The sequence below is a fragment of the Pristiophorus japonicus genome, chromosome 12 (assembly GCF_044704955.1).
Source record: "Pristiophorus japonicus isolate sPriJap1 chromosome 12, sPriJap1.hap1, whole genome shotgun sequence".
NCBI classification, from domain to species: Eukaryota; Metazoa; Chordata; class Chondrichthyes; family Pristiophoridae; genus Pristiophorus; species Pristiophorus japonicus.
The window spans coordinates 112,898,776-112,919,191 of NC_091988.1; the positions used below are offsets into that span (position 1 = coordinate 112,898,776).

The 20,416-nt window shown below is 46.0% G+C and overlaps 1 protein-coding gene across 1 annotated transcript in view; it reads right to left on the reverse strand.

Moving 5' to 3' along the window:
• Window positions 1–20,416, reverse strand: part of LOC139276840 (E3 ubiquitin-protein ligase RNF123) — a 413,881-nt gene that overhangs the window by 172,088 nt on the left and 221,377 nt on the right. The window contains exons 28-29 of the mRNA XM_070894838.1: window positions 7,774–7,849; window positions 1,621–1,705 (exon numbers count right to left, since the gene is read on the reverse strand). Of these exons, the coding sequence (XP_070750939.1) occupies window positions 1,621–1,705; window positions 7,774–7,849 (161 nt within the window). The remainder of the gene's footprint in view (window positions 1–1,620; window positions 1,706–7,773; window positions 7,850–20,416) is intronic.

Genomic DNA, 20,416 nt, shown 5'->3' on the forward strand with positions numbered 1-20,416 from the left:
CCTGTTCCTATTTTTTATGTTATTATGTTTTAATCATCTCAGCCCCAGGACATTGCTACAGGAGTTCCTCAGGGCAGTGTCCTAGACCAAACCATTTTCAGCTGCTTCATCAATGACCTTCCCTCCCTCATAAGGTCAGAAGTGGGGATATTCACTGATGATTGCAGTGTTCAGTTCCATTCGTAATTTCTCAGATCTTGAAGCAGTCCATGCTCGCATGCAGCAAGACCTGGACAACATTCAGGCTTGGGCTGATCAGTGGCAAGTAACATTCACGCCACACAAGCGCCAGGCTATGACCATCTCCAACAAGCGAGTGTCGAACCACCTCCCCATGACATTCAATGGCATTACAATCGTCGAATCCCCAATCAACATCCTGGGAGTCACCATAAACCAGAAACTTAACTGGACCAGCCACATAAATACTGTGGCAACAAGAACAGATCGGAGGCTGGGTATTCTGCGATAAGTCACTCACCTCCTGACCTTTTCACTATCTCCAAGGCACAAGTTAGGAGTGTGATGGAATACTCTCCACTTGCCTGGATGAGTGCAGCTCCAACAACACTCAAAAAGCTCGATACCATCCAGGACAAAACAGCCCGTTTGATTGGCACCCCAGCCACCACCCTCAACATTTATTCCTCCACCACCGTGGCTGCAGTGTGTACCATCTACAAGATGCAATGCAGCAACTCGCCAAAGCTTCTTCGACAGCACCTCCCAAACCTGCGACCTCTATTACCTAGAAGGACAAAGGCAGCAGGCGCATGGGAACCCCACCGCCTCTACATTCCCCGCCAAGTTATACACTATGCTGACTTGGAAATATATCGCCATTCCTTCATTGTCACGGAGTCAAAATCCTGGAACTCCCTCCCTCAGCACTGTGGGAGTACCTTCACCACACAGACTGCAGCGGTTCAAAGAGGCTCACCACCATCTTCTCAAGGGCAATTAGGGATGGGCAATAAATGCCGGCCTTGCTAGCGACGCCCACATCCACTGAATGACTTTGAAGTGTAGTGACTTGGGGGGTATGTAGACAATAAACAGTAAGCATTTCACTGATCTAGCCGTGAAGTGTGCAAAGCTTAATGTCCAATGAAGATATTTCAGGAGGGGCTTTAAAGAGAGTTAATAAGGGGGAGGAGACTGAACTTCTTGTAATTTTGCCATTGCTTCTGTCGGAGTTTTGTTCAATCACTAACATTTTAGCCCGTCTTCATAAAATAAACTGTCAGGAAACACAGAGTAATGAACCCAGATCTCAGGTTTATCTCACCCAGAGATTGTTTTGATTGCTCTATAACCAGGACTTAATCAGCAACTGCTTTTACGGGCTGACTTTTGTAAACATCTTTAAATAGAAGAGTAAAACATGAGAAATGGTGGTCAACACTCTCCATCTGCCCCGTTCACTCACGTCTGCCTATCCAGAAAACCACAGAGTAAAACACACCCCTGAAAAGGCTGAGATTTACTTTCTTGGAAATAACATTGAGCAGTACAATATATCGAATACTTTCTCTAACTAACCCATGAACTTGACCATTTAAAGTGTCACAGCAAGACTCAACAATTCTCTTGTTCAACCCTTGCCCCACTATTTCTTACCCCTGAAAATCAGAGTCCACCAGGATTCGGACAAGAACTCCCGTCACAGCTACAAGGATTGGATAATGATCCACGCTCTCCAAACCTGCAGGTAGGAGGAAGAAAAAGATCAGAAACAGTACATTAATTTCTCCCTTTTACTGAGATCCCAGCCTTTAACATACTACACACATTTACATCAACGGAAACATCAGGGCCTAACACGAATCGGGACTGGGCCGCAAAGGCAGCCTCTAAGCCAGTCTGTAAGCCGCAGTGTGATTCTAAGTTATTCCGCTGTTGAGGTAAAATACTTCTTGCAGAATTTTACACTGGGCTATATCTCACTTTAATCGTTGCTTCCAATGTCTTTGCAAGGGCATGTGACTACAGTAGCATGTTTTAATATATTAACACACTGGTGTAGTAGTCAGTAACAACACTTGCAATTCCATAGTGCTTTTAACATAGTAAAATGTCCCAAGGCACTTCACACAAGTATAATCAGACAAAATCTAACATGAGCCATATAAGGAGATATTATGACAGGTGACCAGAAGCTTGCTCAAAGAGGTAGGTTTTAAGGAACATCTTAAAAGGAGGAAAGAGAGGTGGAGAGGTTTGGAGAAGGAATTCCAGAGCTTGGGATCTAGACCACTGAAGGCGTGGCTGGCAATGGTGCGACGTCTTGAGGTCGCGAAAGGCGCTATATAAGTGAAAGTCTTTCTTTGTCACAAGGATTTGAAGAATTGAATTGAAGAATTTTAAACGTGAAGCGTTCATAGACCGGGAGCCAGTGTAGGTCGACGCACAGGGATGCTGAGTGAATGGGCCTTGGTGCAAGTTAGTACACGGGCAGCAGAGTTTTGGATGAGCTCAAGAGTATGAAGGATAGAAGATGGGAGGCCTTTCAGGAGAGCAGTGGAAGGTAGTCAGACATGGAGGTAACAAAAGCACAGATGAAGGTGAGCAATGGCAACAAGTGGGGGGGGGGGGGGGAACTGGACAGATCTTTAAATGTCATCAAAATCCTGTAAATGATAAACAGCTTGTCGAGTGTTACAGTGGAATGGATCAGGGTGGGGCTCTCAACCAATCTGGGCTCAGCAAAGGTACCCTGCTACGTGACAGGGTGGGAGATTACGTTGGGCGTTTAGTTGGGCATGTGATCACTTGACCTGTCCCTGAGACAAAAGTATAATCCTCAAGGAGACAGGGAAAGATTTCTAATTATTACTGAGGTGCAAAATGAGGGACCATTTACAAATCTATGCTCCGGAAAGAATACCAGAAGTGGATGAGAAGTCTCTTTTTCACCACTCGCACCAACTGTCCTTTAGAAGGCACAAACTCATAGGAACAGGAGCTGGCGATTCAGCCACTCGAGCCTGTTCTGCCATTTAATTAGATCATGGCTGATCTGTGTCCCAACTCCATTTACATGCACTTGTTCCATATCCCTTGATACCCTTACCTAACAAAAATGTGTTCAACTCAGTCTTGAAAACAATTGTCTCAGCAATGCACATTGCTGGGTATGGGTTCACTGAACTCACCAAGGTAATGAACCATCATCATCATCATCATAGGCAGTCCCTCGGAATCGAGGAAGACTTGCTTCCACTCTGAAGTGAGTTCTTAGGTGGCTGAACAGTCCAATACGAGAACCACAGTCTCTGTCACAGGTGGGGCAGATAGTCGTTGAGGGAAGGGGTGGGTGGGACTGGTTTGCCGCACGCTCCTTCCGCTGCCTGTGCTTGATTTCTGCATGCTCTCGGCGACGAGACTCGAGGTGCTCAGCGCCCTCCCGTATGCGCTTCCTCCACTTAGGGCGGTCTTTGGCCAGGGACTCCCAGGTGTCGATGGGGATGTTGCACTTTATCAGGGAGGCTTTGAGGGTGTCCTTGTAACCTTTCCGCTGCCCACCTTTGGCTCGCTTGCCGTGAAGGAGTTCCGAATAGAGCGCTTGCTTTGGGAGTCTCGTGTCTGGCATGCGGACTATGTGGCCCACCCAGCGGAGCTGATCAAGTGTGGTCAGTGGTTTAATGTTGGGGATGTTGGCCTGGTCGAGGACGCTAATGTTGGTGCGTCTGTCCTCCCAGGGGATGTGTAGGATCTTGCGGAGACATTAGACCACTATTTGACTGAAAGGTGCATCATAGCCAGTGCTGAATCTATATTCATCCCAAATCTTTATATTTAATCAGCAGCAGAGAGCAATCAAACTCCGGTTCCCTTCACAGCCCAGGGATGTTGAAGACACCACCATCAACTAAAGTCAGCACGGACTGGGGATCAAACTGGACCCCTTCCTGATCAATACGACTCAGGAGTGCAGGCAGCAGAGATATTCAGTGAAACATTAGGGACCAGAAAGGAGACCTACGCATGGTGGCAGAGGTACTAATTGAGTACTTTGCATCTGTCTTCACCAAGAAAGAGGATGCTACCACAGAGATAGTGAAGGAGGAGGTAGTGGAGACACTTGATAGGATAAAAATTGATAATAAAGATGCATTAGAAAGGCTGGCTGTATTTAAAGTAGATAAATCACCAGGAGCGGATGGGATGCATCCTAGGATGCTGAGGGAATTGAGGACGGAAATCGCGGCGGGACTGGCCATAATCTTCCAATCCTCCATAGATACAGGAGTGGTGCCAGAGGACTGGAGAAGCAAAAGTTACACCCATGTTCAAAAAAGGGTGTAAAGATAAACCCAACAACCACAGGACAGTCAGTTTAACCTCGGTAGTGGGGAAGCTTTTAGAAACAGTGATCAGGGACAAAATTGTCACTTGGACAAGTGTGGATTCATTAAGGAAAGCCAGCACGAATTTGTTAAAGGCAAATTGTGTTTGACCAACTTGATCCGAGTTTTTTGATGAGGTAACAGAGAGGGTTGATGAGGGTAATGGGGTTGATGTGGTGTACATGGATTTCCAAAAGGCGTTCGATAAAGTGCCACATAACAGGTTTGCCAGCAAAGTTGAAGCCCATGGAATAAAAGGGACAATGGCAGCCTGGATATGGAATTGGCTCAGTGAGAGGAAGCAGAGAGTAGTGGTGAACGGTTGTTTTTCAAACTGGAGGAAGGTATACAGTGGTGTTCCCCAGGGTCGGTACTGGGACCACTGCTTTTCTTGACATATATTAATAACTTGGACTTGGGTGTACAGGGCACAATTTCAAAATTTACAGATGATTCAAAACTTGAAAGTATAGTGAACAGTGAGGAGGATAGTGATAGACTTCAGGAAGACATAGACAGGCTGGTGGGATCACCGGACACGTGGCGAATTTAACGCAGAAAAGTGCAAAATGATACATTTCAGCAGAAAGAATGAGAGGAAAGGAAATATAAACTAAATGGTACAATCCTAAAGGGGTGCATGAACAGAGAGACTGGGGGGGGGGGGTATGTGTGCATAAATTATTGAAGGTAGCAGGGCAGGTTGAGGAAGCAGTTAAAAAAGCATACGGGATCCTGGGCTTCATAAATAGAGGTATAGAGTACAAAAGTGTGGAAATGATGATGAACCTGTATAAAACACTGGTTCGGCCCCAACTGGAGTATTGTGTACAATTCTGGGCACCACACTTCAGAGAGGATGCAGAAAAGATTTATGAGAATGATTGCAGGGAGGGACTTCAGTTACGTTGATAGACTGGAGAAGCTGGGATTGTTCTCTTTGGAGCAGAGAAGATAGCGAGGAGATTTGATAGAGGTGTTCAAAATCATGAGCGGTCTGGACAGAGTAGATAGAGAAAAACTGTTCCCATTGGCGGAAGGGTCAAGAACTAGAGGACACAGATTCAAGGTGATTGACAGAAGGTCCAAAGGCAATGGAAGAAAACGCTTTTTTACACAGCGACTGGTTGGGTTCTGGAATGCTCAGCCTGAAAGGGTGCTGGAGGCAGACTCAATCTTATCTTTCAAAAAGGAGTTGGATAAGTACCGGAAGGAAAACAAATTGCAGGGCAACGGGGAAAGGGCGGGGGAGTGGGACTAGCCAAAAGTCGGCAAAGGCTCGACGGACCGAATGGCCTCCTCCTGTGCTGTAACCATTCTGTGATTACTGAGGTTCATCAATATCAGAGACACAGGAAAGGAGTGACTGGAGAGCTGGAGTCAGGCTATTGGCTGGAGGAGGTATTTTAATGAAGAAGGGGAGAGTAACAACCTGCATAATTAGATTCGACATTTCGCAGAGTCTGATCATGCTGAAATATGGCTACAACAGCTTGAGGGATCTCCACATTCCCATCCAAATCTACTCAAACGGGACTGTATCTAAATGATTATATTTTCACACTAATTACCATTCCCTTATTGGAGTAACTCACACTGCAGGCAATTGATCAGTTTCACCTGAAATACCACACACTACATGCAAATCTAAACAGAAAATAACAAAAATTAGATTTAAATATTAAAAGCCATTATTACTTCCATGAGTGCATCTTTGAGTTGTTCTGACCAAGCTCATTCATTGTTTGTGACAGAGCTCCTAGACCCCCCACCACCCATCCCCCCACCGAGACCCTTTCTTCTTCCTCCTCCTTGAGCCCCCTCCTGCACTGATGATTCTCCTCCCCCGTCCTCGAGTTCCACTACCTCCCTGAACTCCACTTGCCCCCACGCCACCTTAACCAAGGGACAGTACACACACAATCCTAAACATGGGAAAGTGCTCTATAAACACACAATCCTAAACACAGGACAGAGCTCCATACACACACAATCCTAAACACGGCACAGAGCTCTGTACACACACAATCCTAAACACAGGACAGTGCTCTATATACACACAATCCTAAACACGGAACAGTGCTCTATACACACACAATCCTAAACACGGAACAGTGCTCTATACACACACAATCCTATACACGGGTCAGAGCGCTATATACACACAATCCTAAATTGAGGTAGAATGTTGTGTACCCACAACCTGAAGTGGAGACAGAATGTGCTTCAGGTGGCTAAATTGTAGCAGTTAATGAGTGGAGGTGAATCTATTAGCTTCGATAGTAGCTCACCAGCCAAATCAAGTCGGGAAAAACGGGTCCTTTTCAGAATGGCAGGCAGTGACTAGTGGAGTGCCGCAGGGCTCAGTGCTGGGACCCCAGCTCTTTACAATATATATTAATGATTTAGATGAAGGAATTGAGTGTAATATCTCCAAGTTTGCAGATGACACTAAACTGGGTGACAGTGTGAGCTGCAAGGAGGATGCTAAGAGGCTGGAGGGTGACTTGGACAGGTTAGGTGAGTGGGCAAATGCATGGCAGATGCAGAATAATGTGGATAAATGTGAGGTTATCCACTTTGGGGGCAAAAACACGAAGGCAGAATATTATCTGAATGGCAGCAGATTAGGAAAAGGGGAGGTGCAATGAGACCTGGGTGTCATGGTACATCAGTCATTGAAAGCTGGCATGCAGGTACAGCAGGCGGTGAAGAAGGCAAATGGTATGTTGGCCTTCATAGCTAGGGGATTTGAGTATACGAACAGGGAGGTCTTACTGCAGTTTTACAGGGCCTTGGTGATGCCTCACCTGGAATATTGTGTTCAGTTTTGGTCTCCTAATCTGAGAAAGGACATTCTTGCTATTGAGGGAGTGCAGCGAAGGTTCACCAGACTGATTCCCGAATGGCAGGACTGACATATGAGGAGAGACTGGATCGACTGGGCCTGTATTCACTGAAATTTAGAAGGATGAGAGGGGATCTCGTAGAAACATATAAAATTCTGATGGGATTGGACAGGTTAGATGCAGGAAGAATGTTCCCGATGTTGGGGAAGTCCAGAACCGGGGACACAGTCTAAGGATAAGGGGCAAGCCATTTAGGACTGAGATGAGGAGATACTTCTTCACTTAGACAGTTGTTAACCTGTGGAATTCCCTAATGCAGAGAGTTGTTGATGCCAGTTCATTGGATATATTCAAGAGGGAGTTAGATATGGCCCTTATGACTAAAGGGATCAAGGGGTATGGAGAGAAAGCAGGAAAGGGGTACTGAGGGAATGATCAGCCATGATCTTATTAAATGGTGGCGCAGGCTCAAAGGGCCAAACGGCCTACTCCTGCACCTATTTTCTATGTTTTTTAACCGACATAAATATCAGAAAAAATGTTTTTGAAAAAACATGTAAGAGGACACTACTCACCAGGTAAGCGCAGATTGACAACACGGTCAAAGAGATTCTTTTCAGCTGTCACTCGGTTTAATACTTGGTTTATCAGCTGTGGAAAATGCAAATGGACATCGATTAGATAGGAACCCAATTACTGATCGAATGGAGGCAGCCGATCTGTGCTTGCAACTGAGCTTCCCCATTCATTGCAGGAGAAACAACACTGACCTGCACGATTAAATACGAAGTGCCATCCTCGCAAGATACCCTTTCAGGTCAGCCTGAAATATCTAAGGGAACAGCTTGGAACTCCTGATTTCAACAGTTGAGAATCTGACACCGATTAAATTCTCATTGAATACTCACCTCCTGGGCTGGCTCTCACCCTAACCAGTAGGCTGGGGCCTGTGTGCTAGTGAGAGCCTTTTGTAGGTTCATACAGATGGGCACAAGTGGGCCAGCATCAAGCTCCAGGCTGATGGAGGAAGCACAGGACCAGGGGGAAAGGTAAAGTAAGGATTTGAACGCCACTTGTCCTCTCTCTTGCCCATATTATAGCATATATTGTATTACCCAGTCTTCAGTAATAAGACTTTCATATAGATGTATTCACCTTCACTGTCCAACAGATCTGTAAAACCAAATGATCTAAACTGCTGACGGAATTAAAGGAATCTGTTCCAATGGGGTTAAGCTCCTGATTGTCGGTTATCAGCAGCACAAGCCTGGAGCTGCTGAGGGAGATTTATAACTACGCGTCTCCCCGACAGCAGAGGCAGCACGAGCCTGGAGCACCTGTCAGGAATGCGGTACGAGTAATGGCAGCGGCCGCTCCGACTTCTCCCACGACTCTTCGAGAAGCTAAAATGGAGCAAGGCCCCAGCGTCTCTCATCCCCTCCCCTCATCACACCTCAGATCTCCCACCACCTCTCCTGAAGGTGCTGCTCAGTGCCGAGCTTACGGCTCACACCCCACCCTCGGCAATTATGTCCATACATTAGAGCCTGGTCTCCAGTCGTCTCGGACCCCCTTGACACTGGACCAAGACCTCGCTCAGCTAAGTCCGTGTGGTAGCTGGTGTGCAACGGCCACCCCACGTGCACAGGCATCTTCCACCCTTCAAAATGAAGTTCAGAGCCTGGAACTTCGGGACCCTCATAGACAACTCCAACAGCGACAGACCGGAATGCTGCACCGCCATCGTTGCCCGGGAACTTAGATACTTCAATGTCAAAATCGCCGCCCTAAGCAAGACTCGGCGGGCAGGGGAAGGCCAGCTCAAAGAACAAGGTGGAGGTTACACCTTCTTCTGGAAAGGCAAACCAGAGGAAGAACGGCATCTTTGTGGAGTTGGTTTCGCCGTCAAGAACGAGTTGGTCAACCGCCTCAGAGATTCCCCCTGCGGGATTAGCGAACATCTCGTGACTCTCCGACTCACCCTATCCCGGAACCAGTGCGCCACAGTCATCAGTGTGTACGCCCCAACACTCGACATAACAGATGAGACCAAAGAGGGATTTTACTCCAGCCTCGAACAATCCCTGGCCCGTATCCCTACGGACGACAAACTGATCCTCCTCGGCGACTTCAACGCTAGAGTCGGTAAGGACATGGACCTCTGGGGAGGCGTGATCGGCAGAGAGTGGGTAGGGAAAACCAACTCCAGCGGTATTCTGCTCCTGACAAAATGCCTAGAACATGACCGTGTCATCACCAACACCTTGTTCCACCAGAGGGTCAAATACAAGGCATTGTGGCAATACCCTCGCTCCAAGCACTGGCACCTGCTTGACTACGTCATCGTTCGAACGAGGGATCGCAAGGATGTGCGCATCACCCGCTCCATGACAGGAGCAGACGACTGCTGGATGGACCACCGCCTAATCCGTTCCATTATCAACATTAATATAGCCCCAAAGCAATGCCATAGAAAATTCAACGCCGGGTCACTCAAAGGCCCAGCTAAGGGAGCCCTATACAGCCAGTGCCTCACTGCTAACCTGATAACCCTTGATGACTCCGAGACCTAGAGTGCCCACAGCGTTTGGTCTACCCTCTAGGCCACCATAACCCGTGCCTGCGAAGAGACGCTCGGTCACTCAACCAGGAAACACCAAGACTGGTTTGATGAAAATGACCAGGAGATGCAGGAGTTAATAAACCGCAAGTGCAGGGCATTTCTGAACTTAAATCAACAACCCAACTCGGGAGCAGCAAAGCAGCTTTACAGACGGCTGAAGGCTGAGGTCCAACAAAAAACCCGCAACCTAAAGAATAGATGGTGGGTGGAGAAATCACAGGAGATCCAGCAGCTGGTCGACAGCCATGATGTGCGAGGATTCTTCACCGTAATCAAGTCCACCTATGGTCCAAACATCCAAGGCCCCACCTCACTGCCAGCCAAGAACGGGGAGACACTCATTAAGGACACCGTGGCAGTCAGGACCCGCTGGAAGGAGCACTTGGAAGAGCTCCTTAATCGAGGCTCTGCCTTTGACACGAGTGTCCTCGACTCCATCCCGCAGCATGCCACCCGCCACCATCTCGGCAAAACTCCAGCCCTGCATGAGGTAGAAAAGACCATCCGTCAGCTCAAGAGCAACATGGCATCGGGAGCAGATGGAATCCCCGCTGAGGCACTAAAGTATGGCAGAGAGGCACTATTGGCTTGAATACATGACCTTATCTCTCTCATCTGGAAGGAGGAGAGCATGCCGGGAGATCTCAGAGATGCAGAAATCGTGACCACCTTTAAAAAATGGGACAAGTCCCACTACAGAGGAATCTCCCTGTTTCGGCCACTGGGAAAGTCATCGCTAGAATCTCCTCAACCGTCTTCTCCCTGTGGCTGAGGAGCTCCTCCCGGAGTCACAGTGTGGATTCCGTCCACTACGGGGTACAACGGACATGATCTTCACGGCACGACAACTGCAACAGAAATGCAGGGAACAGCACCAACCCTTGTACATGGCCTTCTTTGACCTCACAAAGGCCTTTGATACTGTTAACCGCGAGGGATTATGGAGCGTCCTCCTCCATTTCGGCTGCCCCCAAAAGTTTGTCACCATCCTCCGTGACGACATGCAAGCTGTGATCCTGACCAACGGATCCACCACAGACCCAATCAACGTCCGGACCAGGGTCAAGCAGGGCTGCAGCATCGCGCCAACCCTCTTCTCGATCTTCCTCGCTGCAATGCTCCATTTCACGCTCAACAAGCTCCCCGCTGGAGTGGAAGTAAACTATAGAACCAGTGGGAAGCTGTTCAACCTTCATTGCCTCCAGGCTAAATCCAAGACTGTCCCATCCTCTGTCGTTGAACTACAATACACGGACAACGCTTGCGTCTGTGCACATTCAAAGGCTGAACTCCAAGCCATCGTCAACATCGATGCATACAAAAACATGAGCCTTACACTAAACATCTGTAAGATAAAGGTCCTCCACCTGCCACACAGCACTGCCCCCGGTCATCAAAATCCACGTGGACCACTTTCCATACCTCGGGAGCCTACTATCAGCAAGCGCAGACACCGACGACGAGGTTCAACACCATCTCCAGTGCGCCAGCGCAGCCTTCAGTCGCCTGAGGAAGAGAGTGTTCGAAGGTCAGGCTCTCAAATCTGGCATCAAGCTCATGGTCTACAGGGCTGTACTGATACCTGCCCTCCTGTATGGCTCAAAGATGTGGACCATATACAGCAGACACCTTAAATCGCTGGGAAAATACTACCAACGATGTCTCCGCAAGATCCTGCAAATCCCCTGGGAGGACAGACGCACCAACGTCAGTGTTCTCGATCAGGCCAACGTCTCCAGCATCGAAGCACTGACCACACTTGACCAGTTCCATTGGGCGGGCCACATTGTCCGCATGCCCGACACAAGGCTCCCAAACCAAGCGCTCTACTCGGAACTCCTACACGGCAAGCGAGTCCCAGGTGAGCAGAGGAAACGTTTCAAGCACACCCTCAAAGCCTCCTTGATAAAGTGCAACTTCCCCACCGACACCTGGGAATCCCTGGCCAAAGACCGCCCTAAGTAGAGGAAGAGCATCCATGAGGGCGCTGAGCACCTCGAGTCTCATCGCTGAGAGCATGCAGAAAACAAGCACAGGCAGCGGGAGGTCTGTGCGGCAAACCAGACTCCCCCCACCCACCCTTTCCTTCAACCACAGTCTACCCCACCTGTCACAGAGACTTACAGTCACCTGAGAACTCACTTTTAGAGTAGAAGCAAGTCTTCCTCGATTTCGAGGGACTGCCTATGATGAGGTGGTTATCAGCACAGTAGACTCTACTTTTCAAGGCAGGTCACAGGTCAATAATGACATTAGCCTTCGACATCTTAATGATCTTTCAATGCAATCCCCAAATATCCCCAGTGTGCAATGACAACATGCTCAATATGGTCAGATATCAACCAACAAGGCAGAAACTTCAAACAAAGAAAACTAAACAAATTCATGACATGAAGTTATAAATACCAATAATTAACATTACTGACCATCTCACAGCCTTTAACTATAACTGGAATTACTGACTAGCCCACAGTCACTAATCTAACTAAAATTACTGACCAGTTCAGTCACTAATCTGGAACTAAAATTATTAACCAGTGCTGCATATTGAAAATCTTATGTCTGTGCCTATTTCCTGTCGATAAAACTTTATTTCCTGCTCCCATTCTTTTCCTCACACTTATGTCAACGATGTCACATTTTAAATTCCTTTGTTTCTAATTGACATTGCACAGGTCACATGTAATTCTACAATCTGATCACCAGATGGCCTCCCCACTGATATCACTCAAATTACTTTTCAAAAATGTTTGACATGCCATTTTATTCGCTACTTAAATTTCTAGTGTCTAAAATAAAGTTTATAAACAGAATAAAGAAACCCAGAAAATCACATATTCCACAATAACATGATTACATTTATTTATTGAATTGTCTTTTGATGCATTCATCTAAGTTCCTAGATCAAGGTCTCGGCCTCCAACGCCTGGGCATGGACTTCATACTTTTGCTCAGAGCAGTAGCATCGTGACCGGAATTTGTGCAATCAGTTTTGCAGGATGCATCAGATCAGTTGTAGCGATGGAATACTTTTCTCATCTTAAAAAACTGTAGATAACAGAAGCAGGCTGCAAGTGGGGGTTAACTGTCAGTCCGCTGTAAGGGCGTGTCTTGCATAGGTGCTAATCACAGGAGAGGGGGGAGCTGAGTCAACACTTGTAAATTGGGTGAAGCGCCTAGAGTATAAAAGTAAACAGTTTTGCAGAACACAGATCTGTACAGAATGGTTTTCTGTACAGAACACTGTTTTATTTGGGAATTTGCAAAAGAGTGGGAATTTGGAGACGAGGGGGATTGAGTTGCTGCTTTTGCCTACACTTCTTGTAGTGTTTTGTGTTACAGGTAGATATTAAATTTCATTACCCATAACGTAATCTGGATCAATTAAATAGTCAAAGAACTAAACTGTAAACTAAATTACTTAAATACTAATTTCATTACATTTAATTAAATGAAGCAAGGTCATACAAGGATGGCAGGGCAGGTGGTGTGCTACAACTGCAGCATGTGGGAGTCTGTGGAGAGCGTTGTGATCCCGGACAATCATCATCATCATCATAGGAAGTCCCTTGGAATCGAGGAAGACTTGCTTCCACTCCTGAAGTGAGTTTTTTGGTGGCTGAACAGTCCAATACGAGAGCTACAGACTCTGTCACAGGTGGGACAGATAGTCGTTGAGGGAAATGGTGGGTGGGACAGGTTTGCCGCATGCTCTTTCCGCATCCTGCGCTTGGTTTCTGCATGTTCTCGGTGTTGAGACTCGAGGTGCTCAGCGCCCTCCCGGATGCATTTCCTCCACTTAGGGCGGTCTTTCGCCAGGGACTCCCAGGTGTCAATGGGGATGTTGCACTTTATCAGGGAGGCTTTGAGGGTGTCCTTGTAATGTTTCCGTTGCCCACCTTTGGCTCGTTTGCCGTGAAGGGGCTCTGAGTAGAGCACTTGCTTTGGGAGTCTCGTGTCTGGCATGCGAACTATGTGGCCTGCCCAGCGAAGCTGATCGAGTGTGGTCAGTGCTTCAATACTGGGCATGTTGGCCTGGACGAGGACGCCCACATTTGCGCAAAGTGCCTGCATCTTGAGGAACTTCAGTTCAGAGTTGTTAAGCTGGAGTATGAGATGCAGACATTGCATCACAGAGGGGGAGAGTTACCTGGGCACTTTGATCCAGGAGGCAGTCACACCCCTTTGGTTAGATCGTGGTACAGGTGTGGTTAGTGGTCATGGAACATAAGAATTAGGAGGAGTAGGCCATTAAGATCCTTGAGCCTGCTCCTCCATTCAATAAGATCATGGCTGATCTTCCACCTCAACTCCACTTTCCTGCACTATCACCATATTCCCTTAATATCCAAGAGACAGAATGGTGTGACTCCAACTCAGGCAGGCAGGCAGGTAAGGGGACCCCAGGTGCAGTGTTGGAACAGTCTCAGCCCTTGCCTTTATCCAACAGGTACGAGGTTCTTGCTGCCTGTGTGGATGAGGGAAAAGCCTGCAGAATGGATGAGCAAGCTGACCATAGCAGGGGGCCATTCAAACTAATGAAGTTGGGGGGGGGGGGGGGGGGGAGGAAGGATTCAGGAAAGAGTAAATTTAAAAGCAGCAGCAAGAGCAATGTCAAGCTCTAGAGCAGAGCAGAGTTTGGGGTAAAAATAAGCAGAGTGGGTCAGGAAGGGACAGAGAGAGTAACAAAGGTAATAGGGCATCAGTGACTAAGGTGATACCAAAATAGAAAAAAATCAAAGCTAAAGACACTATATCTGAATGCGCGGAGCATTCACAACAAAATAGATGAATTAATAGCGCAGATAGAAATTAATAGGTTTGATCCAATAGCCATTATGGAGACTTGGTTGCAAAGTGACCAAGGTTGGGAACTAAATATTCCAGGATACTTAACTTTTAGAAGAGATATCCAAAATGGAAAAGGCGGAGGGGTAGCCCTGATAAAGTATGGGATAAAGACAGTAGAGAGAAAGGATCTTGGCTCCGAAAATCAAGAAGTAGAATCAGTTTGGGTGGAGCTAAGAAACAACAAGGGGCAGAAAACATCGGTGGGAGTTGTTTATAGGCCCCCAAACAGTAGTGGTAATGTAGGGCACAGTATATATCAGGAAATTAGAGGCACATGTAATAAGGGTAATACAATAATCATGAGGGACTTTAATCTATATATGGACTGGGAAAACCAAATTTGCAGTAAGTGTGTGGAAGACGAATTCATGAAATGTATACAAGATAGTTTTCTAGATCAGTATGTTGAGGAACCAACTAGGGAACAGGCTATTTTAGATTTAGTATTGTACAATGAGAAAGGGTTAATTAATAACCTTATAGTAAAGTGGCCTTTAGGGAAGAGTGACCATAATATGATAGAATGTTATTTTGAGTTTGAAGTGATTTAGCTTAATCCAAAACTAGGGTCTTAAATCTAAACAAGGCAAATTATGTAGGTATATGGGGTGAGTTGGCTAAGTTGGATTGGGCAACTACATTAAAAGGTATGAGAGTAGACAAGCAATGGCTAGCATTAAAAAAATTTATATATAATTTACAACAAAAATACATTCCTTTAAGACACAAAAGCCCCACAGGAAAAGTGGTGCAACGGTGGCTAACAAGAGAAGTTAAAGATTGTATTAGATCAAAGAAGAGGTTTATAATGTTGCCAAAAAGAGCAGAAGCCAGAGGATTGGGAGGATTTTAGAATTCAGCAAAGGAGGACCAAGAAATTGATAAAGGGAAAATAGATTACGAGAGTAAACTAACTAGAGGCATAAAAACAGTCTGTAAAAAGGAAAAGATTAGCGCAAGTAAATGTGGGTCCCTTAGAGGCTGAGACAGGAGAAATTATAATGGGGAATAAGGAAATGGCAGAGAAATTAAACAAATACTTTGTGTCTGTCTTCACGGAAGAAGAGGCAAAAAAACTCTCGGAAATAGTGGCGAACCAAGGGTCTGGCGAGAATGAGGAACTGAAAGAAATTACTATTAGTAAAAAAATAGTAGAGACTGAAAGCCGATAAATCCCCTGGCCTACATCCTAGGGTTTTGAAAGAGGTAGCTAGAGATAGTGGATGCATTGGTTGCCACCTTTTAAAATTCCATTGATTCTAGAATGGTTCCTGCAGATTGGAAGATAGCAAATGTAACCCACTATTTAAGAAGGGAGGGAGAGTTAAAACGGGGATCTACAGATCAGTTAGCCTGACATCAGTAGTAAGGAAAATGCTAGAATTTATTATTAAGGATGTGGTAACAGGGCACTTAGAAAAGAATAATAGGATTAAGCAGAGACAACACGGATTTATGAAAGGGAAATCATGTTTGACAAATCTGTTCAGAGTTTATTGAAATTGTAGCTAGCAGAATAGATAAGGGAGGGGCGGGGGGGAAACCAGTGGATGTGGTGTATTTGGATTTTCAGAAGGTGCCACACAAGAGGTTATTAAACAAAATGGGATTGGGGGTAATATACTAGCATGGATTGAGGATTGGTTAACGGACTAAAAACAGAGAGTAGGAATAAACGGGTCTTTTTCGGTTCGGCAGGCTGTAACCAGTGGGGTGCCACTGATTGGTACTTGGATCTCAGCTATTCACAATCTATATCAATGATTTGGATGAGGGGACCAAATGTAATCTATCCAAGTTTTCTGATGATACAAAGCTAGATGGGAATGTAAGTTGTGAGGAGGATGCAAAGAGACATCAAGGGGATATAGACAGGCTAAGTGAGTGGGCAAGAACATGGCAAATGGAATATAGGGCTCAAAAATGGCCAGAAGTGGCTGTGTCTATTTTGGAGTAACTTGATTTCTCTGGAGTATCTTAAAAATCCCCATTTTGCACATTCAATTTGTGCCAGTGTAAGTGAGTTAGTTACGATTTTTTTAGTTTAATTTAGTTTTTCTCAAAAGGGGGCGTTACCAGCCATCTATGCCAGTTTTGGCCATTTAGGCCACTTTGGCCAGCTAATAGTTACTCCAAATCTACTTAGGCCAGCGTATGTGGCCACTTCAGAAAACCCTTGCGGAGAGTTAAGAAATCAGCGCAGGTAAGTACATCGGAGGCCAGCAGAACTTAATGACTAAAGAATGTGAATAGTGAACAGCTGTACAGGACATCGTGTGACAAACTTCGCAAAGTTAATTTACTATACAACAGAAGCATTCATGGAAGCTTAAACTACAAAAATAAAAGAAGTAAAAGATAGTTGAATGAAATTGCCCTAATCTCAACTAATTTAAACAACTATTTGTTTGCAATGATTATACTGGGCCAAAATTGAGCTCACATTATCTAAATAAGGTCTACTTCAATAAATAAGATATTCTCTGTGTTCCCCAGTCACTTATGTTCTTCTTTCACAATAACACTAGGTGAATAGGCTTGACAAATGGTCACCACTATTCACAAGAGACAAAACATATTTACATAATTTTTTCAAAATATCCAAAGTCCAGGAAAATGACAAGCCATTAAGAAAGTTCAAAAATAGCTACAGTGCATAAACTTTCAAACCCGAGGTCGATCGCACCGGGAGGCCACTCGGCCAGGGCTAGGGGCGGGCATCGGGGCCCACACACACAGCGGCTGCAGCACGCACACAGAGAGGCTGGGGGCGAGGTGCTACTGCACATGCGCGGATACTCCACTGCGCATGTGCAGACGTCCCGGCACTGTTTTCAACGCAGGACGCTGGCTCCGCCCCCGACCCAACTGGCCACGCTGCACGAAGACCGAGGAGAGGCCGGACAGCGGCCAAAGTGGGGAGCGATTTTTTCGGCGCACTTATCAACGGAGAAAAGCGGCGCATCTCCGGTAAGTGCGGCGGAAAAAGGGGTGGGCCAAATTTGAGCCCAATATGGAGCAGTGTGAAATTATCCACTTTGGTCGGAAAAATAGAAAAGCAGAGTATTTTTTTAAATGGTGAGAGATTGGGAAATGTTGGTGCTCAGAGGGACCTGGGTGTCCTTGTACATAAATCACTGAAAGTTAACATGCAGGTACAGCAAGCAATTAAGAAAACAAATGGTATGATGGCCTTTATTACAAAAGGATTTGGGTATAAGAGTACGTCTTACTGCAATTATATAAATTCCATGTGAGACCACACCTAGAGTAGTGTGTACAGTTTTGGTCTCCTTACCTGAGGAAGTATATACAGGTGCAGCATCGAGAATCTGGAGTTCCAGAATCCAGAATGTTCCAGAATCCAGGACAATCGGTGGCAGGATCATCCAGAATCCGTAAAATGTTCCGGAATCCAGACCAGACGACCCTGCCGACCTCGGAGCCCCGCCACAGCCCGACCTTAGGCCTCACCCCCACTGCCCCCCCGCCAGCCCACCCGAACAGCTCCTCGGCAGGAATCCCCCCTCCCTTCAACATTCCAAAATCCGGAAATACCCGAACCCGGAAAGCAAATCGAAAGCCTGGAAGATCCTGGAATCCGGCAGGAATCATAGAAATTTAAAGCATGGGAAGGAGGCCATTCGGCCCATCGTGTCCGCGCCGGCTGACCAAGAGCTCTCCAGCCTAATCCCACTTTCCAGCTCTTGGTCCGTAGGCCTGTAGGTTACGGCACTTTAAGTGCACATCCAAGTCTTTTTTTAAATTGTGGTGAGGGTTTCTGTCTCTACCATCCTTTCAGGCAGTGAGTTCCAGCCCCCACACCTAGAGTAGTGTGTACAGTTTTGGTCTCCTTACCTGAGGAAGTATATACAGGTGCAGCATCGAGAATCTGGAGTTCCAGAATCCAGAATGTTCCAGAATCCCCTCAAATCGTCTCTAAACCTCCCCCCAATTACTTTAAAATCTATGCCCCCTGGTTGTTGACCCCTCTGCCAAGGGAAACAGGTCCTTCCTATCCACTCTATCCAGGCCCCTCATAATTTTATACACCTCAAGCAGGTCTCCCCTTAGTTCCAAAGAAAACAGACCCAGCATCTCCAATCTTTCCTCATAGCCAAAATTCTCCAGTCCAGGCAACATTCTTGTAAATCTACTCTGCACCTTTCCAGTGCAATCACATCTTTCCTGTAATGTGGTGACCAGAACTGCACGAAGTACTCTGGCTGCGGCTTAACCAGTGTTTTATACAGTTCAAGCATAACCTCCTTGCTCTTATATTCCATCCCTTGACTTATAAAGGCAAGTATTCCATATGCCTTCTTAACCACCTTATCTACCTGGCCTGCTACCTTCAGGGATCTGTGGACCTGCACTTCAAGGTCCCTCTGTTCCTCTACACTTTTCAGTGTCGTACCATTTAATGTATATTCCCTTGCCTTGTTAGACCTCCCCAAATGCATTACCTCACATTTATCTGGATTAAATTCCATTTGCCACTGTTCTGCTCACTTGACCAGTACATTGACATCTTCCTGCAATCCGCAGCTTTCTTCTTCATTATCAACCACACGGCCTATTTTAGTGTCATCTGCAAACTTCTTAATCATAGCCCAACATTCAAGTCCAAGTCATTGATATATACCACAAAAAGCAAGGGACCTCCAGCACTGAGCCCTGCAGAACCCCACTGGATACAGCCTTCCAGTCACACAAACACCATCAACCAGTACCCTTTGTTTCCTGCCTCTGAGCCACTTTGCCCTGGATCCCATGGGCTTTTACTTTCGTGACCAGTCTGCCATGTGGGACCTTATCAAAAGCCTTTCTAAAGTCCATTTACACTGCATCATACACACTGTCCTCATCGACCCTCTTGGTTACCTCCTCCAAAAATTCAATCAAGTTAGTCAGATACGACCTTCCCTTAACAAATCTGTGCTGACTGCCCTTGATTATTAATCCATGTCTTTCCAAATGAAGATTTATTTTGTCCCTCAGGAATTTTTCCAATAATTTTCCCACCATTGGCTGGCCTGTAATTACTCGGTCTATCCCTTTTCCCTTTTTAAACAAAGGTACAGCATTAGCAGTCCTCCAGCACCACACCTGTAGCCAGAGAGGATTGGAAAATGATGGTTAGAGCCTCTGTTATTTCCTCTTTTGCTTCTCTTAACAGCCTGGGATACATTTCACCCGGGCCTGGGGATTTATCCACTTTCAAAGCTGATAAGCCCCTTAATACTTCCTCTCACTATGTTTATCTCGTCTAATATTTCACACTCCTCTTACCTCATTGCAAAGTCTGCATCAGCACCGTTGAGGTAGAAGATCAGCCATGATCTTACTGAATGGCAGAGTAGGCTCGAGGGGCTAAATGGCTTACTCCTGCTCCTATTTCTTATGTTCTTATTAGCTGAAAAGCAGATTCTGCTTATTTTTACCCAAATGCTTTGAACAAAAGATGGAGGACAGATTTCAAATGTTTCAATTCGATAAAGTTCACACAGTGCTTTTAAAAGAGAGAGGCTGAGTGTGTGTCTTTGTGAGAAAAAGTGAGGGGGTAAAAAGATTTCACCTATTGTCGATTTGTTTCAGGAAGTGTAGTATGTAGCGAAGGACGGGAGGAGAGATACAAACACAGACACAGAGTTTTGGCATATGCTTTTTTTTAAGTAAATTTGATTTTGAAAGCATAATGTTTTTGAATGAAAAAGATAGGAAGGGAGGGTAGGCGGGAAACA